At 41.1% G+C, this 25886-nt stretch overlaps 2 protein-coding genes across 3 annotated transcripts; both read left to right on the top strand.

The window, feature by feature from the left end:
* Window positions 1-595: 595 nt before the first annotated feature.
* On the top strand, window positions 596-2190 carry rabif (RAB interacting factor). The gene is made up of 3 exons (XM_062399119.1): window positions 596-735; window positions 1052-1204; window positions 1759-2190. The coding sequence occupies exons 2-3, from the start codon at window positions 1061-1063 to the stop codon at window positions 2005-2007; spliced, it is 393 nt and encodes a 130-aa protein (XP_062255103.1). The 5' UTR covers window positions 596-735; window positions 1052-1060; the 3' UTR covers window positions 2008-2190.
* A 4553-nt stretch (window positions 2191-6743) lies between these two features.
* On the top strand, window positions 6744-23860 carry kdm5ba (lysine demethylase 5Ba). 2 transcript variants are annotated; one of them, XM_062399108.1, is made up of 27 exons: window positions 6744-7026; window positions 11465-11542; window positions 11695-11817; window positions 11957-12127; window positions 12583-12705; window positions 12862-12955; window positions 13083-13189; window positions 13350-13508; window positions 13664-13783; window positions 14630-14788; window positions 15204-15385; window positions 15608-15770; window positions 15893-16012; window positions 16374-16568; window positions 16787-16968; window positions 17612-17736; window positions 18004-18154; window positions 18606-18726; window positions 18920-19275; window positions 19917-20055; window positions 20147-20326; window positions 20418-20576; window positions 20855-21274; window positions 21407-21497; window positions 21602-21789; window positions 21893-22162; window positions 22709-23860. In XM_062399108.1, exons 1-27 carry the CDS (start codon window positions 6874-6876, stop codon window positions 22844-22846), a joined length of 4467 nt encoding a protein of 1488 aa, XP_062255092.1. In that variant the 5' UTR covers window positions 6744-6873; the 3' UTR covers window positions 22847-23860. The 2 variants fall into 2 exon arrangements, with proteins under 2 accessions (XP_062255092.1, XP_062255085.1); XM_062399101.1 differs by having other exon boundaries at window positions 12580-12705.
* The last annotated feature ends 2026 nt before the right edge of the window (window positions 23861-25886 follow it).

Below are 25886 nucleotides of genomic sequence, written 5' to 3'. Positions count from 1 at the left end.
CAGTGGCAGGAAAGATGTGTGGGTGTGGTCACAGCTGGTAATGATCATAGAAACTTTGTCATAATTTTGTCAAAATGCCTGATCATCAGTAGAAATTTGATGTAATTAGAGCCTTAAATGTCAAAAAGTACAGTCATCTACTTCAATACAGATCTGCTTCAAAATCTAGTAACGACAATCGATGATACAATTGTGCAAATTTTTAGAACTATATTATGATATTGCTGCTTAATGATCACTTTTACTTGTCATACTTGAAGTAGATATACACTAATACAGCAATACTGTTTTTTTTGGTAATTTAGACATTTTGTTAAAGGACTTGTAATGCGGGATACTTTCATTGAATCTTCAACTCTGGTAATATCAAAAATTCGCAATTTATCAGGAAGTTATATTATTTAACATTTTTGAAACCTTAAGTAAAAAGTAAATATATTCTGAAACGATTTTAAACTGTGGTCATAATATCAAATATAGCTACTTTTACTTTACTCCTATTTTCCTAATTTCTTATGACAGATGTAGAATTGATGTATAGATACAAAAGAATGTCCACCTCAGATTCTCGAGTCTTCTTAACCAGGAACCTAAGTACAATCTTTGTTTCTGGCCGAGAACATTTAGTGGCTGGTACACTTCAGAATCAGCTAGTATGCTAGATTAGCTGTAGCAAACCTCTCTACCGTACGATTGATTTGTCGCTGCCACCGCTTGTTATACTTCAACAAATAGGTACGTTGTGTTTAAATATTTTTCAAGGGTCTATAACTAATGTCTATGTTTGTATAATGAAGCCATTTATTATAAAATAGGAGGAAGCAGTGCTAGCTTTGATGTTAGCAGAAAAGACAGGGGCGGGGCTTGCGTGCAGAGCTACTGTCAGGCTAATAGCTAATGAGATGAAACTTAAACTGAAATGTGGTCATATATCTAAATGACTTCCGCACTACAAGGGTTCCATGTCCGCTCAGTCTGTGCCCCTCATCGGACTGTAGCAGTCACTGTCTGTAGTGCATCATCACCATCTCTGTGCTCCTCTGTTTGTCAGCGCTCAGAGATGGACGACACGGAACAGACCAAAGACAGCACGGACCGCGCCGACCTGGTCTCTGAGGACGGTAAGAACAGCAAGTCGGTGCTGTGTCAGCGCTGCGGATCGAAAGTGCTGTGCCCGGGGATGGCTGTGTTTGCAGAGAAAGAGGTATGATATAACACCTATGCTTTGCTGGGCCTCTTGAACACAGTCCGAATTGTTCAGTTGAATGAAACCCTTTCATTTTCCCTCACGACCAATGTTGGAGCGCCCCCCCAAGGGTTCTGTGAGTTCAGCTCCTCCTTTTACTCAATATGTTTAAACGTATTCTGATGATACAGTCGTATTATCCCTGTCTAGTGACTCACACAACAATAATAATTAGTATTAAATGTGTCTGATAGAAGCACAGTTCCAAGGTGCAATACAGGGAAACAATTCCTTTAAACCTGAGAGATCAACTCGGTACAAAACTTAAAACACTGATATGTAGTGTGGAGTAAGGAGGTTTAGAGCTTAAACGTAGGTGGAAGTTTGATGAGGACAGTTTTTTCTCTCTTGATTGATCATATGCAACTAAAACATTTGTATCAGACAAACAGACACATACATGTGAATGTTTCATCTACACTCGGGGCTAAGAAAACACAAGAATTGAACACCTGCATTTGAGTTCTGTTAAGTGTTTTTATGTTGACAGAGGCTGTGTTTTCTCCCACCAGCTGTTCCTCCCCTCGATGCGGAAAAAGAGTGGCCTCACTACCACGGAGGGCTCAGTGGATGGGGACACTCTCACCACCCACTGGTTAGTGGACGACATGTACACTTTTGAGAACGTGGGCTTCACCAACGACGTGGGGAGAATTAAGTATCTCATCTGTGCGGATTGTGAGATTGGACCAATCGGCTGGCACTGTTTGGATGACAAGAAAAGTTACTACGTCGCTGTGGAAAGGGTGAACCATGCGTAGTGTAAACGCTGATATGATCCCTGAAGAACTTTTTGTTGTTTTTAAATGTGTTGGCAGGCTATGCAACTTTTCGTGGATTTACACTCTGAGTTGACTCCGAGCAACGTATCACATCACACACACTCACACAGCGACAACAATGTGACCATTCTGCTCTAATAAAATCATTTTTTTGGGAAGGTTTCGATGTTGTCCCCTAGCTGTTTCCTGCAGAATGTCAGGTTTTTTTTCTCAGTCTTCTAATCTCATCAGTCATGGTGATGGAATTGAGATATCTGTTTACAAGAATTGTGCTCAATAACGTATGGAGTAGTTGTGTATTAGTGTTGTTTGTAAATGATCTTGGAACATCCTCTACCACTGACTAAAACATGCAGGATGGCAAAAATATACATATTCATAAAGACATATGCAGTATACATATTCATGCCAGACATATAAAGGCCACTCTGTCTGCTATGGAACCAGTCAGTTACTAAACTACCAGTTGCTTTTTGGGGTCTTGTTGTTAGTGGGAGTCAAATCAGAAGACAGACTTTTCAGTTATTTACACATCAATATTCATTACACTGCATTCAAAAAATTGTGTGCTGAAAATGTCAATTAGCAGTAAATGAGACCTAGTTCTGATAAATGATTTAACCTCTAAGTAGATTAAAGAAGAAGTTATGGTGTCTCAAATAATGAGGATTTGTAAGTGTTGGTTATTTAACATCATTGTGAACTAAATATACCTTTGGACTGTGCATCTTACAAAACCAAATCTAAATATGACTGGTGGATGATCCTGAAAACTTGTGACTGCCCTGTTTTTTTTACCTTAAATAAGTAAATTGGTTGCTATTTAAATAGATTATTAAAATCTGTAACTAATAAATTGATGAAGCCCTAACTGTTACTCATTGTTTTAAAGTGTCAAGTCTGTGGTAGTATGTATTTGCCCTAAAGGACAACAGGGAGTTGATTCCATGCTAACTTCAACACTTGAGATTCAGTTTGCTGCATTTCTTTTGGTTTAGAAGGCAGTGGCTACAGGACTTACAACTCTCAAGTGCTGAAAGACCAGTGTTGTGCATGGACGAACACAAAAGAACGCGTTCATTGAACACGTTCACCTTTATGAGAACGATGAACTGAACGCAACTCAATGACAAATAATGAGTTTAAACGGTGAACACGTTCATATTGTAGCGTCCTCGCGTACAGACGACAGGAAACTTCTCTCTTTATGTGTAACTTTATTAAAGTCCAGCGAACACGACACACTTCTTGTTCGTAACGCCGACACTCCTATCATCCACTACTGTATTCTTCACTCCCCTTTCTCATTCACCCTTGATATGCCAACTCATCAGCCAATGAGAGCCTTCCATCCCACAAAACCCTACAGCCATTGGCCTAGAATTGTCACGTGCCCCACCCCCTACCTGTTCACTAACGCTTATGACATTTCAATACTTTCTCCTCAGGAGAGTTGCTGTCTAAATGGAATGCTTTCACCATGTCGTTGCTCAGTGCCCGTAAAATGTCCGCGATGTAGCATAACCTAAACCAACTAACTCGACTTCGCACTACATCACTCATCACTCATGGCACACATATGCAGACCAATCAAGCAACGTGTTCCAAGTGTTTTCTTCTCTGGCCAGTGTCTCGGCTCCGAACCGTAGTTGGGAGCTCAGCTCACTGGTCAGGGCCAGCCCTGGTAATGTTGGCGCCCTAGGCGAGATTTAAAATTGGTGCCCCCCAACATACACAAACTGTCATGCATCCCCAAGAACTTTAAACAGATGCACACACAGGCAGACAAATTTGTAAGCTATCAAAAACAATAAAAATATATAATAAAATATATCAAAAGAGTCCTGTACTGATAGCATATCATGTCATGTCGACACAAATAAACATGAATGATGTCCACAATTGGGGTGATTCTTTCCTCTATATTGTTCTTTCTTCTCCTCCTCTACTTTGCGGGGCTTTCTGAATTGTGCACCTGTTAATTTAATCTTTTTTGATTCATCTTTGACTCTAACCGCAGTCTATAATGTTCCTACTATGCTGCCAAAATGAGTAGGTTTTTATACATCTCTTTGTATGCAGCATGCTTCTATGAGGAACTGTTGTGAAGTGAAATGAAACTCCTTTTTTTTCTGTTCATGCTGAAATAAAGTGGATTCACTTGTTCTGACGTTTTCGATCACATCTTTATAAAACACCTCATTAGCTTTAGACTACAAACCCTATTATTAAGATAAGTTTATTTATACCAAACACATGCACAGCATGCACAACACACTCATGCAATGGTAGGTAAATTTATCCTCTGCATTTAACCCATCTGGTGCAGGACACAAAGAGCAGTGAGCAGCCAAGTACAGCGCCCGGGGAGCAGATGTTGGGGGAGAAAGGTGCCTTGCTCAGGGGCACTAGACAGGGTAGTGATGGATAAGGTTTTCTTTAACAAGTTAAGTCTTTCATTCTCACTTTCCACCTTAAAACTATGACATGAACTGAACTATGAACTAGTTCAGAATTTAAATGGTGAACTATGAACGTGAACTATTCATGTTTACTTGTATGAAATTTGAACTAGTTCATGAGAGGTGTAAACTTGCACAATACTGTGAAAGACACAAGTCCAAACCCTGTTACAAATTGCTCCATATGCACTAGGCAACAACAGTCTGCTATTCAGTCATGCAGGAAATTAATGTCACAGGATTTAGGGCTTGGCTAGATAACTTTATTTACTGAATTTGAACTTGATGAACTCTAACCTATTTACCCTCAAATGTGTCAGATCCCAGTAGTGTGGACTGGCCATACTAATAAAGAGATGTAGATAATGTTTGATGAAAAAACATGAATATATGATATAGGGCACAAACAGTAGCAGTAAACAGTCAAATGAAAAGAGCAGCTTCAACCACACAGCACCACATTACTGCGGCTGCGCTCACTGAAGAAATACGTTGCATGCAAACAGTTCAATATTGGTGCAAGGGAGAATGTATGTGTGACAGGAGGGGGATAATGAGGTAAACTAAGTGTTTATAATCTCCACACCTTCAGTATTTTGTGGTGAATTTGCTCCATGATCTGGTCCATTGTTGTTTAGTGTGCTGTGAAAAGCTCCTCCCACACCAAGCCAGTGACAGTGGTCCTGTAGTCAGCTGAGTGAGGGTGGTGGAGCTGTGTGCTTCTCTTTGTGTGTTTTACAGAATAACAAACCATCACACTTCTCGAGCATTATCTTTGGAATATTTTTTAAAGTACAGTAGGAAATTTGTCATAACACTAATCACATATTAGTTTTATTCTCTTCAAGGGATTGCATCAAGTTTGGGTGATGTAATTGCTAGTGATTATCATATGCTGGCTATGCAAAAGATGTGCAGAATTAGCTTGTCCATATTGATTAAAAAGTTCAACAAATAACTCAATCACTTGGAGAGGAGGCAAGTGGTTATATAACAAACACAGAACAGTGACATGTTATCCCGTGTCATGTAGAGTGAAGCAAGTGAGGTGGTAAATCCTGCCTGTGACAGGTGAAATCTATGAGATTGTGTCAAGATTAATAAATATTATAATATTAATATTATTAATTACATGTTGCCAAATTTACAGTATACAATCATAGAATTACAGTATGATTCACCAGACGTGTCTTGCTTCTCTCTGAATGCAATACAAATACAACAGAACAACAACAACAAAGTTTAACAAAGTAGAATCATTTTATTTAATCAAATTTTTTTTTACAATTATTTATATCAGAAATAAAAAAATACACCGAAGGTTCTTTGATTAAAACCCTTCAGTGACTTCACTATATATATACAGCCAGGAGTCGAAACAAAAATGAATGTAAAATGCTACTTGACTGTTTGGTGGAGAAATACATCATGAGGTGACGATTGTAGTTGTATTGTTTAGTACACTATTTAGCAAGTGACGTAATGCACATCGACACGATTAAACGCGTGGTTTTGCAAGAGAGCACGTTTAAAACATGTACATGTTACGTTCTCTACACGCTATAGCTGCTTTACGCATGATGCTTTCAGGGGCTGGTTCAGTATAAATGAATAAAAAGGTTTCTTGTGCAAACATAAACAGTCCAACTCTCACCATGTGACCACGGTCTCCACCAATCAACGAGCTCCTCTAGACCATTTAAAAACGAAGGGCCGGTCAGCGCGTAGAGATCTGCTGGGTGTGCTCGATAAGGATCACCCGACGTCCCGTCAGGCGCGTCTATTATGTCGACAGAGCCGGGCGGGGCCGATACAGCTCATTCTTCCGTTTGTTAACCGATTGAGTTGCGGGCGAAGGGGTGAGACGAATCAGGCTCACCCGGCAGGGAGCGATCATCTGTGAGGAAACCACGGAACCAATAAGCTTTATAATCCCGCAACTACAGAGTTATATAGTCAGAAAGTATTTGCTTCTATTTGTTTTTACATGGGATTAAAATAACGTTTAATACGTTGTGCTGCTCTAAAGCAGCCTCGCATGTGTTCAACTCCTCTGACAGATTTGGCCAGCACCACTTGGGCCTGTTAAACATTAGTTATAAACACTAACAGTGCTCACATGTGCAACCCTGATTTACAATGTGATGCACCAACGTCACAGCGGCGAGCAAAAGTGTGGCCTTATTCGTTTGGTGGGTGTCTACTTTTTGAGGCGGATGTGCACGCTCCCTGGCTGTCACGCTCTCGTCTCCAACTCGATAATTCGTCCGTGGGCTCATTGAAGTGGAGCGTGGACATGAACTGAGCGATCTGTCCCCACGACGACAGCAACAACAATAACAATAAAAAAACATCCAGCCGGAGCCACAACAAAGATGCGACCATGACTCAGCCGCAGCAAAATGAGTTCATTCCTCCCCCGGAGTGCCCCGTCTTTGAGCCCAGCTGGGAGGAATTCGCCGATCCGTTTGCGTACATCAACAAAATACGACCCATCGCAGAGAAAACTGGCATCTGCAAAGTCCGCCCGCCGCCGGTGAGTGTTCCCCGCATCATTCAGCGGCAACCGGAGCGGAGAGTTACCGTGCTTTGGTGGCGTGTGGCCGTGGCTAGCTGTTGTTTTTTTAATAGCAGGCAAAGTTGTGTGTTTTTAGACAGGTTTTTCAACATGGCGGATTGCGGCTGCGAGTTGAATTGTCAGCCCGAGCCTGCGAGAGTGTTGCGTTTGTTTAACAGCCGCTACCCAGGAACTCTCAGACTCCGTCCATTCAGGAGGAAACTCGCGTCCCGGTCAAGTTTTCTCCCGTTTCATAAACTGTCGAACGTGACCCTGTGGTAAAAGTCACCTTTGGCGACATTTTCCTGAAATCTAAATCCAGTCGCTGAACTTTACACAAATATGACACGGATTGTTTACATTAGCGCAGACATATCCGCTTCCTGGAGCCTGCGCACGGATTCGACCCGTGAAGACAGAAACTAGAATGTCGTCTTTTCTTTTGAAACAGTTAAAACGTCGTGGCTAAACTTCACCATCGGGATTTGACAGGTTTAGCCAGTGTGAGGTAATCGAGCCAGGGTTGATTAGGCCTGTTTAAAGCCGCGGTTGTGTGACATAAACGGGGGATAACGTTACCTACGTGCTCGCTGACCAACTGTCTATGGAGATATGAGGTCGAATGATCGACGTTGTCTTTAATGGATATTGCTCCTTTTCTATTATTATTATTTTGTATATTTTAATCCACTTAAATCCGCTTTTAGTCTTCGTCGTTGACGTCCTCAGTTTGTTAGCAAAGCATTTTAGGCTCCCACTACAATACAATGTCGTTATTATGAAAACTACTTGTGAAAACCATTGGCTGTCTTTATAGTATTTTATTACTCTCTTTGGACGATCCTGTCTCTAATCCACATCTCCACCAGGTCGTAGTGGTAAAAAATAATTAATAACTAGAAATCTCTCAGCACAGTAAAGAGAATGAGATAATTATGAATGTCCGCCTAGATACTTTAAAAAGACAGGAATTTAATCTTGCATTGACCTTATTTCTGATGCACTGTGGGAGAGGAGGGCGTTCAAGGGTGTGTCCAAGGCTCAACGCAAATTAGATAAAGGACACGTTCTGCCTAAATAAATGATACCATGGCTGACGACTAATGTGATTTCTGCCAGATGTATCCCTGAAAAGAAAAAATACATGAAGGGTCCTGTGGGGTGAATTGTTTTCTTGGATCTGCATCAGATAACTTGAGACCCATCTGAAAGCAGAAGTCAGGAAGCTGTAAAAGCCTATTTTGCATGTTTTACCAGGAAGGGGTATGAGCGACTGAATTGTTGTCCTTTTGAAAAAATGGTGGACGAGGGACTGATCTCAAGGTTTGCTGGGGCACAGGCCGAAAACGCACAGCTCATGTAAACAAAAGAACGTGTAGAATAGATGCTGCTTGTTTAGGTTTTTCCTGATGTGTAACAGAAGGGACTGACATGTGCCTGAATTACTTTAACAAGATTTTCACCACACTTCCATGCATATCTTTTTTTAGAGACATTTTGTTGATTTCATCATTTTTAATATGTTGAGAGGTACAAAGTTTTGGCCCACTATTCTGCAAAGCCCTTAAATATACTGGCTTCTTTATGATCGCAATGGCGGGCTGTGCATTTTATTTCTCATGTACCGTATGTTCAAGAAGCAACAGGTCAACAAATAAGTTCAAACACCATACCTATTCACAGAGTGTAAACTAGTATGTAAAATACATGCAAAAAGGAGTATTTTTCCTACTGTGTATACGCACCACTATCTGCAGTCTTGTGTCATGCACCATCAGTTTCTACTGAACATTCAGACCAAAATTTGACTCTAGGGTGATGTGTGAGCCAAACAGACCAATAAACAATCTAAAATCGGAGCTCTTCTGAGTGGAAAGCCAGGACAATGGTGGACTTCCTGGGGGCCTGTATGGCAAAGGCCCACATTGCACACTCGTAAGATAGGATGTGACCTGATATCTCTTTTTTCTTTGTCACCATTTTTTCTCTCCTTTGTCGCTCAAAGGATGGTTAAAAGTTTTGGGCTTTAAAGAGGAAGGGGATGTTACCCCACAACCTGTTTTTGAACAGTGGTTTCTGGTTGCACAGTGTACTCATCGTTTCCTCCAGGGTTTTGCATGGTTCACATATTGACTGCAAGTGTTTTTTAGTACATACGCAAATTATTCCCGGCCATGTTACGGCTGTTATCGTGGGTATCGTCTCACCACTCATATTTGTCAGTTGGAACAAGAGGAAAAGCCTCTTAAGTGTAGACCAAAATTATGATTCTAATTCTAAATGGTTGTGGTCAGACTTTTAATCTTAGGACGTTCAGAAAACGAAGTCCGGTTCCATATATTTCAAAGGCATTGTTTTCCTTTTGTGGTCGGACATTTGTGAGTCTAATCCAGCATCATCTACATATTGATAAGGTGCTGTTAATGCAGCCATTGTTGTCCCTCTTCTGACTAGGAGTCCCAACCCAGGAAGTAAAAAGTCTGTCCAGACCCAGTTAGTCAACTATTTTCTTAAATTTTGCATTTCTCTGACTAAACTTCCACAAATGAACCATTGGTTTCTCTACTATTGAAGATCCGTTGGGATTGTTAATTTTGAATTGGATCCAGATCTGTAGCCTAATTTCCAGGCACAGTTCAGTCAAGTCACATGAGCCTTACATAACTTGCATGCACATTTAACTCAGTGATTTGATAGCAGTTTAGTTTCAGAGCGAGTTTGGTTCCAAGATGAGAAAATGATATTTTTTTGCAAAACTTAGATATCCAGTTTGCTATGATTCAACTGCCAAAAGATTTTATGTAACTACGTAAATATTTGGGAAATAAAACACCTTGACCTTTTAATCAAGTATAAAATGTGATATGAGGGCAGACTCAAGCCATTAAAGAAAACTTAACCATCCAGTTGGTACGACAGGTGTAGTTGTACATGCATGAAACTCATCTCTGAGATTAAAATGTTTCCCTCTGTTCTATATGACTCAGGGATTACATGAAAAATTGTAGAAGTAACTGGATTATTTCAGCCATGCATGTTCAGAGTTTTAGTCTCAGTAACACAAAAAAGCTCTTAAGTCGACAACTAACAACAAATTCATGTCAGTATATGACAGTGTTGACCGTTATCAGCCCTATGTTTCTAAGATAATATACTTTCAACCAAAGTCAAAGTTTCACACGTTGTATTCATCTTTCTTTGTAATGGTCTCACTCATGTAAGATCAGCAGCACTGTGGTGTCTCACTATTAAACTTACACAGTTTTCCAGTCTGACAGGAAGTTGTGTGGTCTAGCATGAGCAAGTTTGTTTTCAATACAGTGTGCAAGTGCATCAATATCAGGCATGTTGGTGTTTAGTCTGTCAGTAAGAGTAGTTAAGTAGTTACGCTGCTATTGTAAACACCATCACGCAGGCCAGGAGGAATCTGGTGGTCTCTTATCTTTTTTTTGTTGAATCATATCTTGGCGATTCTTATGTGGTTTGATAATGAACACATTTTTTAGTTTTAAATTGTATTATTCGATTCAAACAAAAATTTGATTTAATTCAAATTTTTGAATGCTTTAACATTTGTTTATATATTTCGCATGTAGTTTGCTCATGCTAAACATGCATACATAATATTTATGTGTTAATAAAAATGTTACTCGTTATACATCTCACCAAAAAGCATGTGTTGTTGTGTGGATCAGCCAAGCCCAAAATAATTGCCCTCAGCTATTTGTATGTTGGCACAAGAGATGGCTTCCTGTAGGCTTGGCTTATCAACAGGCTGTGAAGACCTGCAGGTTACTGGCTGATCAGATTCAGTGTGCAGACTGAATTTGTTTTTAGATTGTTCCTGCTTGTTGACTCAAACCAGGCCAGCATAGAGAATGAGATGGTAAAATGCTTTAAAACAGGTGGTCATTTATGAAGAGAATTTTGTCTATTTCCATGAATGAACCGTTTGTTTCTCCCCTATCGAGGAACGACTGTGGTAATTGATTTTTGAATTGGATCCCGATCTGAAGCCTAATTTCTAGACACAGCTGAGTCAAGTCACATGATCCAGCCACACACGCAATGGCTTAGTGTAGGCTTGGCTTTGATAAGTTTAACCTGAAGAACTGCAGGTTACTGGCTGATCAGAACCGGTGTGCAGACTGGATTTATTTTTTAAACTTTACTCCTTGTTGTGCCAATCCAGGCCAGTTAAGAGGGTCAGATCGTAAAATGCTTCCGGTTTGTGTTTGCATATTGTTCAAATGGGGTGTGGTAGTACCTAACATATAATTACAGACTGGCATATCAAAAACAAAATGACCTTTTATTGTCTCAGTATTTTTAGTAATTCTTAGTATTTTTAGTATGATCATCAAAGTTTTAGTCTCCTTTGCTTTAAAATGTTTTTTTGTTTTTTTTATTCACTCAGGATTGGCAGCCGCCTTTTGCCTGTGATGTTGACAGACTGAAGTTCACACCACGGATACAAAGGCTCAATGAATTGGAGGTTCGTTAATTTACCATGCATCTATTCAAGATACAGAAAATCGAATTAGTGTAAATGCTGCATTCAGTAAGAATTAAAAATTATTTCACATTTTTCTATGTTGTTGTCGTCTTCGGTTCTTATGTAAAACCTTTGTTCGATCCTGTTTTCAGGCTCAGACCAGAGTTAAGCTCAACTTCCTGGATCAAATGGCAAAATTCTGGGAGCTTCAAGGATGCACTCTGAAAATTCCTCATGTGGAAAGGAAGATCTTGGATCTCTATCAGCTGAATAAGGTATCTGCAAATTCTATTTTCATAATTGTGAGGCGAGGAAAAGGACCACATAAAATTCACAATGAAATTATACATTTGTGTGTTAATTTACACATGTGACTGATGTAATACTGAACTTGTGGTATCTGTTTGTCCATAGTTGGTGAATGAAGAGGGAGGGTTTGATGCAGTCTGCAGAGAGCGACGCTGGACTAGGATATCTGTCAAGATGGGCTTTGCACCGGGCAAGGCAATTGGCTCTCATCTGCGAGCGCACTATGAGCGGATCCTCTACCCATATAACCTGTTCCATACTGGAGCCAATCTGCCTGTACGTCACATATGTTTTCTTTTGCCAGCTGAGCAGTAGTAGCTAGACATGCTCACAGCCTGAACACAGTTAAGGGGATGGTCATTATAATATGGTCACTGTACAACCTCTACAATACTTGTGCAAGTCATCAGGCATCAAAATTACAACATCTATCTAGAAAGTCTACAGAAATGTATTTTTTCAAGGTACTCTTTAGTGAATGGCTCATGTGTAACATGTACAGACTGTAATCCAGTACAAGCATTTCTGAGGTCATCTTCTCGAGCAGTAAGATCCTTGGGGGAAAAAATCTTCAAGCATATGCCAGCACTACATTTTGTGTAAAATCTGTGTTCTTTAGAGCATGATTCAGGTATATTTATTTAGACAAAGTTCCAGGGAACAAATGTGGCTGTTTTTTAACCTTACTAGTTCAGTCTTTAATAAGGTGTCCCTACCTCTCTCCGCAGAAGGCCACCTTGACCAATGACACTAAAGATAAGGAGTACACCCCTCATGACCTTCCCCAGCGGCAGTCTGTCCAGCCTCAGGAGACCTGCAGCATTGCTCGCCGAGCGAAACGAATGAGATCTGAAGTGAGTCGATCAATTTTCTCAGTATTTCTGATATTGTCACACCAATTATATGAGCCACATATTGCCACATGAGCCATCTGGTATCCTAGTTGCAGAAGACTTGTTTATATGTTCAGCTCTTACCTTTCTTTCTGACACTCACTGTGATTCTGACAGAGAGGTTGTTTTAAAACGGAACCTGGTGAAGACTGTGAGAATCGTCCCAATCTCAGGAGGAGGATGGGAACATTTGCTGTCAAACCAGAGCGTGGTGAGGACAAAGACAGCCAGTGCTGATTGATTTATCACGGCAACATCAATGTTGTGATTGGTTAAAATGAGTGATACTCTTAAGATAATCTCACATCATGGATTGAGCCTTTATCAATGTCTTTCAGTGAGAATGGCGATCACAGAGGTGAAAAAGGAGCCCATTGAACGTGAGGATCCAACAGAATATGAAGAAACTTTATTAAAAACGACCATGAAACCTCCCCAGAATAAAGTAAGTTTATTCTAGGTTACTGAAATTAGAATTAACATCACCGTGATTCTAATACTGAAGAAATAAAAGGATGGATCCTTACCCTCTGCTGTCAGTTATATGTATGAAAGAAGATTTCACATCATAGAACAAAGGCAGAACCGCTGTTCTGTGTTCTCAGGTGGACCAGTACATGTGCCAGGTATGTGGCAATGGGACCGCTGAGGAACGCCTGCTGTTGTGTGACGGCTGTGATGACAGCTATCATATTTTCTGTCTGATCCCTCCCCTCCACGATGTTCCCAAAGGCGACTGGAGATGCCCCAAGTGCCTGGCTCAGGTGAGTTTCCAAAGCTCAACCCCACAGGGAGCTAAACCCTAAAAGATCAGCTTAATTGGAAGCCAAGACGAGAAGCTCCCATCTGATATCCACAAACATAAAACAGAAGCAAGAAGCTTGTGTTTTTACTTCATATTCCATATTTACTCTTGCAGGAATGTGGCAAACCTCCTGTCGCTTTTGGCTTCGAGCAGGCCGGCAGGAGCTACACCCTCCAGGCCTTTGGAGACATGGCCGACTCCTTCAAGTCAGATTATTTCAACATGCCAGTTCATGTGAGTTTGCAACACCCATTGATTGATATTGTTAATTGATATCCAATTAGTTTTCCATTTTACACATAATCATTTTTGTCATCGTATCCAACGTCTTTTGTCTTTTTGGCAATGCAATATTTCAGTAAGAGTAACCGTTGTTCAAAATTTATTAGCTCCAACAGCAATATGATCAGTTTATTTTAACCCAGCCATTGTTTGAAATATGCACACAGTGGCAAAGAACACTAGAGCCAACTAGGGTTATGGTTGTGTCATTTTACAGTGGAATAGACACACATGCGTAAACCTGAGTTTAGCTGACTTCTTGGCATGATCGGTAAAGATAACATTATATAACCCCAAAGGTGGTGACGATGTCTCACTTTTACAGTATTTACTGCATTTTGCACCAAATATCAACATGCACCGAATATTCCAGTACATGAAAATGATCTATTTTTATCCGAGAAAAGCTTTCCCGAGACAAGATCCAGAAATTGGCAGATTTTAAAAGGGAAACAATCTTGTTCTTTTATTTGGTTTTATGACTTTGGTCTGGAACAAAGGAATGCTTTGATAACCCAACACACTTCCAGCAAGAGTCCTGTTTGTCTTATCAAATACTAGAGGGGGTGGGTGGGTGGATGTAGCAAGAGAAACAGACTTTGTATATTACAAGTCAAACAAAGACATTTTTTATCCAGCCAAGTTCGTAAAAACAGCAAAAGCTGTTCTTTATATTAGTCCAAAGAAAATCCCAACTCAAATTCATATGTGTGTATCAGTTCTTCTAAGTTCATGTCGCCAACATATTTGTTTTAATTGTGTTCAATACAGAGCTTTTTGTGTGTTCTTTTTTTTTAGATGGTTCCAACAGAGCTGGTGGAGAAGGAGTTCTGGCGTCTCGTCAGCACCATCGAGGATGACGTCACCGTGGAGTACGGAGCAGATATTGCCTCCAAGGAGTTTGGGAGTGGTTTCCCTGTGAGGAACAGCCATTTTGAGCTCTCTCCTGAGGACGAGGTATAAACCGTTGTCCTGGTGATGTTGTTTGTTACTCGTGTGTACTGTCAACATTCATTTTGGTGTTAATTAGAGGTCTTTCAGCGTTACTGAAAACTATAAGGTGATAACTTGTGTCCCCTTAAAATCTAGATGTTAAATTAGTGATCATGATCATACAACAATTATTGAAGAATAAAAACATGTTCACTCCCAATACTGAATAAATATTTTAATAATATGCAAAAATAAAACTGAAATTCTTAGTTCTCAGAGGACGTGGGCTTTTGCCATCATATCTTTCAGAACTTCCTACACCAGTGTACATTCTTTGACCTAGGAATTAGGACACATGAACATCACGGATATTGTGTTTTCAGATATGATGAGTTTTCAGGGCTGGTTCTGAGTGTTGAGTTGTGTCTCTCACCTGCAGCATTACCTGACCAGTGGCTGGAACCTGAACAACATGCCGGTGCTGGACAGCTCGGTGCTGAATCACATTACAGCCGACATCTGTGGGATGAAGTTACCATGGCTGTATGTGGGAATGTGCTTCTCCTCCTTCTGCTGGCATATTGAGGACCACTGGAGCTACTCCATAAACTATCTGCACTGGTAAAGTGCCCTCATTTAACTTCATAATGAATCAATAATAGTGATTTTAAAGATTGTATTGTTACACCAGGAACAGATTATTTCACCTGGTCAGAAAATTTGATTTGTTTCTGAAATATCCCAAAATCTAAATGAACTGTTTACACAGCATGGCGGATGGGTCAGAACTGATATAACCTCATTCTACTGGAGCTTACTGAAGATGTTTGACCATTTGTGTAGGGGGGAGCCAAAGACGTGGTACGGGGTCCCTGGTTACGCTGCGGAGCACCTCGAGTCTGTCATGAAGAAACTGGCCCCTGAGCTGTTTGAGTCCCAGCCAGACCTTCTTCACCAGCTGGTCACCATCATGAATCCCAACACACTGATGAACAACGGCGTCCCGGTAATAAGCTCAACCTCACAACCATTCAACCTTTATTTCTTTAAAAAATAAGTGGGATGAAGTTTAATGGGGACTAAAAAGTACATCTTGTGATTTGTCTGTCATTCCTTACTCTTCATTAGATCTATCGCACCAACCAGTGTGCAGGCGAGTTCGTCATCACCTTTCCCAGAGCTTACCACAGTGGATTCAACCAGGGTTTCAACTTTGCTGAAGCTGTCAACTTCTGTACAATGGATTGGGTAAGAAGTTGATTCATCATCTGTTTGCACATCACTAGCCATGTTTTTGTTCTATATTATGTATATATGATAATTGAATACCCCTCATATCAGAAGATTATACTCTGATAAATATGCGATAATAAATACTGTGTTCCATTTCTGCTGATAGATCCTAATAAATCGTACACACTGGATCCTTAACATATGCTATAATATATCAATTCATAGAAGAAAATAAAAAAGAAACGACATACAGCCTATACATTTTTTTTTTATGGGTTGGGAAAATGTTACTTGAAGGAACAGGTATTTACTTTTATCAATGCTGTTACTATATTTTTCTGCTGCCTTACGGACTTCCCTTTGTGTTTCCTGGCAGATGCCCATTGGCCGTAACTGTGTGGACCACTATCGCCAGCTGAGCAGGTACTGTGTCTTCTCACATGACGAGATGGTTTGTAACATGGCCTGTAAAGCAATCACGATGGATGTGGACCTGGCGTCAGCAGTGCAAAAGGAGATGACGCTCATGCTCCAAGAAGAAGAACAACTAAGACAGAGGATAAAAAAAATGGTGAGCAGCTCTTGTCTGAAGGTCCTGTGGTTTTTCTTAGTATATCAGAGTAAAGGGTTAAACTGGTGGCATGCTGTAGTTTCTGTGTAGTTAAAAACACATTCTGAAGACATTAATCATAGTCGATCCAAAGATTTTGTTGAGTAGCCTACACAGCTGTCACATTGAGCTCCCCTGTCTCCACCCCAGCTCTAACATCTGTGAACCTGTTTCCCCAGGGCGTGGTGCAATCAAAGCAAGTTGATTATGAGGTGCTCCCAGATGAGGAGCGGCAGTGCACAAAGTGTCGGACCACCTGCTACCTGTCTGGCATCACATGCGCTTGTAGTCCTGGCAAGATGGTTTGTCTGTACCACACCCACAACCTCTGCTCGTGTCCACGCAGCAACCTCACGCTCCAGTGAGTCTTCACCCAGCACATCAACATAACATACACTCACTTCCTGATTTTAGTTATTTTTTGATTTTTGTGCTATTATAAAAGCAACTTGTTTTTTAACTTTGCATATAATTAATAATGCTTACTTCATGTTTCACTGCTACTTTATATTTTCGAGCATAATATAACCTCTCACAAAATGCGTGAGGGTTTCGCCCACATGTAGGGAAATGATGCCCTTCATCAAGAAGTCCTGCTTTAAGTTTTTGTCAACAATTACATATTTTTGTCAGAACAAATAAAATGTGCATTTTCTGAGGCCATGACTTAGTAATATCTTATCTTAAAAGGCTGAATTTCCTAGTAATGATATATTATAATGTAATCTTTTGAAAAAGCATATGCTTGCATGTTGCTGAGTTGAGAGAATTAAACTCAGTGTTACATAAACAACCCAGATCTTGGGTTTTGTGGTCGTAGTTGTAGTTTCATGTGAAAAGAAGCCGTTGAATGTGAAAGTGCCTGCCTGGTGGACATTTCATCATCCAATCTCACACCCTAGGTTAATTTAGAAAGAATGAGTGTTTATATTTGTCTTTAATAAACCTCGGAAAGTTTAATAATCCTAATAGCATATTCATTGGCTTGCATTGTTTTTTCCTAGTTACAAGTTCACTCTGGATGAATTGTACCCAATGATGGCATCAGTGAAGCTGCGTGCAGAGTCGTATAAAGACTGGGTCTGCAGTGTTCGGGAGATCCTGGAGAACAAAGGAAGCAAGAAAAAAGGTTTGTTGAAAATGTCCAGGATACCACAACAGTGTTATCACCAATCTGCCTTTGTTATTTTTTTATTGAGATACTTATTAGTACACAGTCAGCTTTCATCATCGCTGTCGACACATTATTTCCTTGTAAAAAGTCAGTATTTCAGAAAAGGATCAAAACCGCTTATTACTTTTTCCCACCGCTGTCATTTGAGTGACATGTAAACATCGACTGACCGTCTGTGCGTTTATTTTTGTGAAAACATAAAATTAAAATTTTTCTTGTCAGGTTTGGAAGAGCTTCATAGTTTGGTGGAACAGGTGGAGTCAAAGGCATTCCCACACACCAGCTCCCTGGATCAGCTCTGCACCATTGCCACAGAGGCGGATAAAGTTGCTGCGATGGCACAACAGCTTCTCAATGGAAAGAGACAGACGAGGTAGAAAAACATCTAAAGGATTTGAAATGTTTGGTTGCATCGATATTAAGTCGTAAAATAACACAAATATTCAATCTATAAAACTCTGCTTCATGGATTCTAACCTACAGCAGATTTAGCTAGACGCTAAATCGGTATTGTGATATTGTCACCTCTTGTTGGTTAAACACAAGTGACATCTTTCCAGTGGGTTTTAATGTGAGCTGGCTCCCATTCATCTTAATTACTGTTATTGACTCTGTTGTCTTACTATAGGTGTTAGCAGGGCTCATTTACTGGTAGTGTTTTCTATTTAACCTACCAGACCAAGGAGGCTACATGCCGTCCTTATTTTCAAGAGGCCAACTTCATAGTTTTAAGTGATTTAAAGTTTTTATTATTATTGTTACTATTTATGTAATTGTGATATCTGTCCTCTATCGGTCTGTTGAGCTGTTTTCCTCTGTTGTAGGTATCGTTCTGGAGGAGGAAAATCTCAAAATCAGAACGAATTGACTGTGGACGAGCTGAGGTCTTTCGTCCGACAGTTGGACAACCTGCCGTGTACAATCCGACAGGGTCCGTTACTGAAGGTCAGGAAGCTTTGATTTGAATAGTTACTGTGTATATGATTAGCTTTTTATTTATAACAATGGTAACTAGCAGTGTATTCAACTTAAGTGTCGTCAACTTTATGTGAGTGAAGCTATTCAAATACTTTTTGAACATAGTGTTGTCCAATAATTCAAGTGCTGTTACTGAATGCTTACTCCCTATGACCTCCAGGACCTATTGACCCGGGTGGATGACTTCAATCAGCGCAGTGAATGTCTCCTCTCTGACGAGACTCCTAGCCCACAGGAACTGCAGGACCTGCTGGATGTGAGTCTGGGCCTGGACGTGGAGCTACCCCAGCTGCCCCTGCTGAGGGAGAGACTGGAGCAGGCTCGCTGGCTGGAGGCTGTGCAGCAGGCCAGCAGCTGGCCTGACAACCTCTGTCTGGACACCATGAGGAGGCTGATAGACCAGGGCGTGGGACTGGCCCCTCACAGCTCCGTGGAGAGAGCCATGGCTCGTCTGCAGGAGCTGCTGACGGTGTCGGAGCAGTGGGAGGAGAAGGCTCTTGGCCTCATCGAGGCAAAGTGAGGACCTGTAATGCTTCCTCTTCCAACCCTCAGTTTCTCTAGCTTCATTTTACTTTTTAGTTACTCACAGGTTTTTGGTGAAGAAATTGGACTGGTTGGTAACATGACCTGTTTACAAATCAGATACTGCTGCTTCTTCATGAAGTCGTTTTTGCTCTTGGTGTTCAGTGTGTAAGTTGACTTCCCAATAGATTGAGCTAAAGCCTGTTTTCATGTGAATGAGTATAAAGTCGCACTGTCAGGGATAAAAGTTGGATAAGCTTCAACATTGAAAATAAATAATCAAACGTAGTCGAATTACAAAAATAACTAATTGTTGTGTGAAACCGGCTTAAACTCCAGACAGTGCAGAGTGAAATTTGCCAAGTCTGCAGAGGCGGATCATAGTGGATAAAGAGGATCATGCTGTGGTTTCTAGTGCTTAACCCATTAATGGCTCCACAGAGAGGACGCACTGTAGAGCACCAGACTCAAGCGCTTCAAATGATCTGATATTTGATCTTTCTATACAATTGTGGAAATAAATGCATTTCTCTTACTAAAATTTCTGTTTTTACTGTTCTGACTTGTTCTGTATTTAACTGATGGTGGTTATTCCTATATAAATCTAAGGTATTTAAACTTGTGTCACTTCACAGGCCATGTCACAGCTTAGAAACGCTTGACGCTGCTCTACAAGAAGTAGACAACATCCCTGCATATCTGCCCAACTGTCTGCAGCTGAAGGACGTCGTCACCAAGGCCAAGAAGTGGCTGCATGAGGCTGAAGCTCTCCAGGTTAAATAAATCTCTGCTATACTGAAGGATTTAACTCTAAGCTAGAGATGGTGATGCTTGGATTGTTTATTTTGGGTTGCTGTGCTTGTAGCTCGGGGGACGTATTCCTGTGCTGGACAGCCTCTCTGAGCTGGTTCTCATCGCGGAGGGCATCCCAGTGAGGCTCAACCCACTGAGTCGTTTGGAGGCTCTAGTCAGTGACGTTCAGGCCTGGAAGGAAAGCGCAGCAAAGACATTCCTACTGAAAAACTCCCCTTTCTCTCTCCTTGAGGTAAACAGCGATATTGCCTGGTGAGACTCATTTAAAATGATCCTGCCTGCTAGGACCGTCAGGTGATGTGGGTTTGCTTTTGTTTTTTCAGGTGCTTTGCCCAAGATGTGACGTAGGGGCCGGACATCAGAGATCAAGATCTAAGAAATCTAAAGAGCCTCCACAGATAAATAAAAAAGCTTCAGCAAAACCGGAGTCTCTATGTGATGTCGAGAGAGCGCTTTCTGAGAGCAAGGACTCCGCCTCTGCTGTGAGTGAGCCTGTATTTTCAATTACCACAACCACGATAATTGTACAACTTGACCCTGTAACAAATAGTGTGATCAGATCTGCCAAAATGGTGAATTTATGATTATTTAAACAAAATTCAGTTAAGCATGATTGATTTTTGACTTGTTTGTGCTGTCGTTGACTTTGAAGGGTCTAACTAATTACAGTAATTAATCATGACATACAATGACTGTCAATTACTAAAGGAGAGTTGTTTTTTAATTCGATTTAATAGATGTAATTATCCCCTCCTCACAGATGACCACGCTCGCTGAGGTCCGTCAGAGGGAGATGGAGATCTTGCTGGCTTTGAGGACGTCAAACGAATCCAAGCTTCTTCCTGCTGAAAGCTGCTCCGCACTCAGTGTTTGTGTTTGCCAAAAGGCCCCGTCAGGTGCCATGGTGCAGTGTGAGCTCTGTCGAGACGTTTTCCACTGTGGCTGTGTGGAAGCAGACGCCGACCTTGAGTACGGCCAAGCCTGGCTTTGCCCTCTTTGTCAGCGGTCGAGAAAACCACCTCTGGACAAGGTCCTGCCGCTGCTGGCCTCACTGCAGAGGATCCGGGTGCGACTTCCAGAGGGAGACGCTCTGCGCTTCCTCATCGAGAGGACGGTGCAGTGGCAGCACAGAGTACAGCAGGCATGCACAGAGGGAGTGCTGGAGAAGGTGTCAAAGATGGTCAGTGGAATCATATAGTTGAAAAGATAAGCCTCTTGACTTAAAATAATGAACCATTAGATGATTTGTTTGCTTTGTTAGTCACTGGCTGGATGGGATTAACGACACAGTGGATGGTTTTTATTATTTCAGGTGAAAGCTGGACCCAGAATATCTTCCCATCTGACTCAGGAAATAAATGGTTCATCTTTTTATACAGAGCACCAGTCTGTTCCACTCCAGGGTCAGTGTTTAAAGCTTTCACACACTTCTCATCTACACACATCACACTTACACATTCAGTCTGTTCATTACACCCTCTCAACACCTGTATCACGTTTGTTACAGGACTGGGTCATGAGCTGGAGGAGCTGTTGGTGGAGGGCTTCCTGCTGCAGGTCACTCTGCCTGAGACCGAGCAGCTGTACAGATACCTGCTGTATAAACTGGCGCCCCCACCCTCACACAGCCCCCCCAGTGGGAAGCACACAGAACAGGACCAGCAGTCTCAGCGAGGGAGCCCCCATCACAACAAGGTGATGATGATTAAAACCAAGATCATTGATTCTAGAGCACATTCAGGATAACAATTGTATTCACTATTTTCGGTATATTTAATTTAATTACGTCCCGATGCAGAATGGAGGCTCGGGTCTCAAAAAGGAGTCGGTGAACGCTCAGAGCAAAAGGACCAAGCGGCGTAAGGAAAGCTCCGACTCTCAGCACAGCGACACTGCCAAGAAGTGTCGCAAGAAGCAATTCAAGAAAAGCAAAGAGAGGAGTGAAGAGACCAAGAGGACAACTTCTCCTTCACACACTATGTCTGACGCTGAGCCTGCTCCATCAGACTCCGACGAGGATTACTCCCTGTGTGCTGCACCATGGTGCAGAGAGCCAGAGGGGGACGAGGTTCGTTGTAGATCATTTTTTGATATGAACATGCAGGACTTATCTGATCTGAATGTAAACTGACAGATTTTATTGTTGATCAAATTTCAAGTAAACAAGATCCAATACTTTATCAACATTGATTGGAATTTGGTCTCTTGAGTTCACACGAGCGAAATACACGCATTCAAAGTGAACGATAGATTATGAAACACAAATGAAAATCTAAGCTCTTAAGAAAAAAATAATAATTTATCCTAAAACCATTCCTTAAGCAAACTAGAATGACCGAGTAGAGTTTGTACCTCAGCCAGGGCCCAACAGTCTCCTTTTGAAACTGCATTTATATTCATAAGATCCAGATCTCACAAACATTGGTCCCCCTAAACATGGCGTCTTCGTCAAGATCTAAGTGTTTTTTTGTTTTGTTTTAAGTAATCCTGCTAAAAAAATAAAACAAACTCAGTAATACTGAGTTTGGGAACAAATGGGAAAATAAATACTAAGTGTTGACCAATGAGAGTGGAGCCGCAGCACATCTAGAAAACCAAATGTTCTGTATTTCAGGTGAACTGGGTCCAGTGTGACGGCAGCTGTAACCAGTGGTTCCACCAGGTCTGCGTGGGACTGTCTGCTGAGCGAGCAGAGAGCGACGACTATATTTGTATAAGCTGCACACAGCCAGACTACAAGAAAGGAGAATGAAGACCAAAAAGTGACTTTTGAAGGATCAGCAGCTTTGTTGCCGCAGCACTTAAGTGCACAACTGAACTCTGTGTGCCCTGTGCCCCCCCCCCACTCACAACCCCCACCTTTCCCTTCTGGCTTGCCCTTAGTGAACATGGTGCTATTTACTTTTTTCCCAGAGTTACAAAAGACTTCTGTCACTGTTTTCATCACGTGGCTGGTTTTTCAGCTAATCAACTAATCCTTTCTGAAACTTTCCGAGACCTGATGCAGACGTACACAAATGGCAAAATGTTTCCAGAACCAACAGCACAGGGATATTTTTGTCAACCAAAACTGGGGAAAAAAGTCAATTGGACATCACATTTTAAAACATTTTCCTTTTTTTACATGCATCTGAACAATGTGAAACTTATCTTTCTCTTGTAGAGTAAATATTATTTATCTAAGCAATAACTGAACTGAATAATTGCAGTTCAGTTTTCCGCTGAGCTATATTTTTGCTTAGTTCCTTCTCTGACAGGATGCCCTCTTTAAGCTAAAATCCTGATGAATTCACTTTATGAATCCTATGATCTTACTCGGTTCAGTTTACTTTTTTAACAAATCAGAAACAAGAGAGGCGACGACTGCACGTCTGAGCTTGTCGATCCAACATGTGCAAAGGTTTGCTAAGAATATTTTCCCACATCCCTTAAACAAAAAAACTGACTTTGAGCTGAAGTGCGGATTCCCTTGTGCGCTGTCTGCGGGAGAGGGAACATGAGCCTTGGATCTGGAGTTCCTGGACCTTGATGTTCACAGAGTGAGAATGAACTGTCCGACGTCAATGGAATGTACATTTTGTTTTAGGGTGGATTTTCCCTTTATATGGTTTAGGATGAAAATATCGTGTTGGACTTAGATTTAACACCGACTGTGTGATTTATTTGCCACGGGTATATGACCTTTTTCTGCTCCTTTTGGGTAAATAATATAATTCATATGTTGCAGTTTGCATTATAAAATAAAAAAAAAAAGTTTGTTCCCAAATGCCTGGACTTGTCCATCCTTTTAGTGCAGAACAGCCGAGGAGTCAATCACCTCTTCCGTCGCCTGGACGGCATCTTGGCTCAGCCGCAGCAAGTCAAGGTGGTTTCACACATCCTATCGGGATGCCTCCTGGGCACCTTCCATTGGAGGATTTCAGGGCTCATCCAACAGGGATCCCTGGGGGTAGATCTAGAACTCACTGGAGGGATAATTTCTATATCTCATCTGGCCTGGGGATGTCTCAGGATTACACCAGGAGGAGATGGAGAGTGAAGCTGGGGAGACGTCTGGAACATCCTGCTGCCACCGACCTCACATGAAGTAGCCTGAAAGAAAGGTGGATTTAAAATGTTGCAGACAACCAAAAGTCATTGCTGGCAGGGCAAGATTTGATACAAAAGTTGCTACTGAGTATGTTCAGTTTAAGTTGTACTGCCCAAAAATACCTCATTTCAGTCTTTCATGGTGCAACTGTGGACTGAAGTTCACCTGCTGGACCAGAACTCGGCACATTAACAGCAGGAAGGGATCTGAAGTCTCTCAGTTTGTCTCTTCAACCCTGTTCATTTTGATAACAGAGCTTTACAGTTTGTAGCTGTTCAAATCAGTATGACCAAAAACATGCAGCAAATAAATCTTGATGAACGTGAAACTTAATCTGTATAAAAGGAATTAATTTACTCAAACTACAATAGAAACAAGTACCTCAAAGTAAAAATGTATATTGATTTTTGTGAAAATCGGTCAATGTGAATGCCTGAATAATAATAATAACCAGGGATTTGTTGTTGTTGAAGATTTGTGCAGCAGTGAGGGGCCTCACATGGTCTGTGCATGAATTGGAAGTCAACCTGAGAAGCTAAACTTGAAGGAGGACATCTAGAGGGGGACAGAGAGACAGCTCACCTTCAAAGTAAAAGTTCAGGAGGCCGGAGGTTTGATTTGATTAATGAGTAATGAGTGACCCTTACTCCTTGTGCTAGTTGATGGGAACGATATGTCATTTATTTGATGACCGAATATAAACTAGAAAGTCTTGCATGAATTTTCAGAATTATATTAAATGATGTGTCCCATACTGTGATTCTTGTAAGGCGTCAGAAGCCAAGGTTGGAAACGACTGGGTTATTCTCTAACAATAGGTTTTTAAAACATGTAAAATCATTCAGTATGCAGAAGCCATGCAGAAGCTTCATGCAGAAGCAGTGGGCTTCTGTGCAGGATGTGCGTGCCCAGTTTTGTATTAATTAATTAATTAAATTTAATTTTTTTATATTTTACTTTATTTAATTTAATTTAATTTTATGTAATTTTATTTAATTTTATGTACTTTTATTTAATTTCATTTTATTTAATTTTATTTTATTAAAAAAAATGTTAATGGTTAATTTTTGTTTTTAAATTTACATATTTTTTAAATATCGTGCAATGAATAGGTGGTTGAAGTCCTGCCAACACGACAGCCAGACCCAGCTCCTGTGTCCACTGGTGTCCTGGTTCCACCCATGGCAGCGTAGTGGCGTGGGGCTGGCTAATCCCTGTGGCCCAGGGAGCTGGTTCAGGGGTAAATGATGCTGGTCTTCACAGGTGACTGACCTGCGCAAGCCTGTAGCCACCACCAGTTTAAATCCAAGGACTCTAACATTTTTTGAATAGTCTTACTGCCTCCTGCAAGGTTTGTATTGAGACAATGTTTACCAAGAGGTTTATAGCGCGACAGTCCTGCAACACTCCTGCAATACATCCTTCATGGAGCTTCTAATGTGTGTAGAGAGAGAGAGGGGTATTCAACTGTACGGTCATTGTGTTGTGGTGTTCTGCTGGGTTTATTTGTGAATGTGTTCTGTAGCGATGTGTGATAGTTTTGTAGAGCTCTGTTCTCTTTAAGAGTTGTGTTGCAGTCCTGTGATTGTGTGGCGCTATGTTGTAGAGTGTTATGTGTTGCAGAGTTGTGGTGTGTCGTTGTGTAGTGATGTTTTGTTGCAGGCAGCTGTACCTTTTAGTCCAAGCCCAGGGAAACCTTCTC

This window comes from Platichthys flesus, chromosome 2, assembly GCF_949316205.1.
Source record: "Platichthys flesus chromosome 2, fPlaFle2.1, whole genome shotgun sequence".
NCBI lineage: Eukaryota > Metazoa > Chordata > Actinopteri > Pleuronectiformes > Pleuronectidae > Platichthys > Platichthys flesus.
The sequence above is the reverse complement of the archived record's forward strand: the minus strand, read 5'-3'. Positions and strand labels throughout refer to the sequence as shown.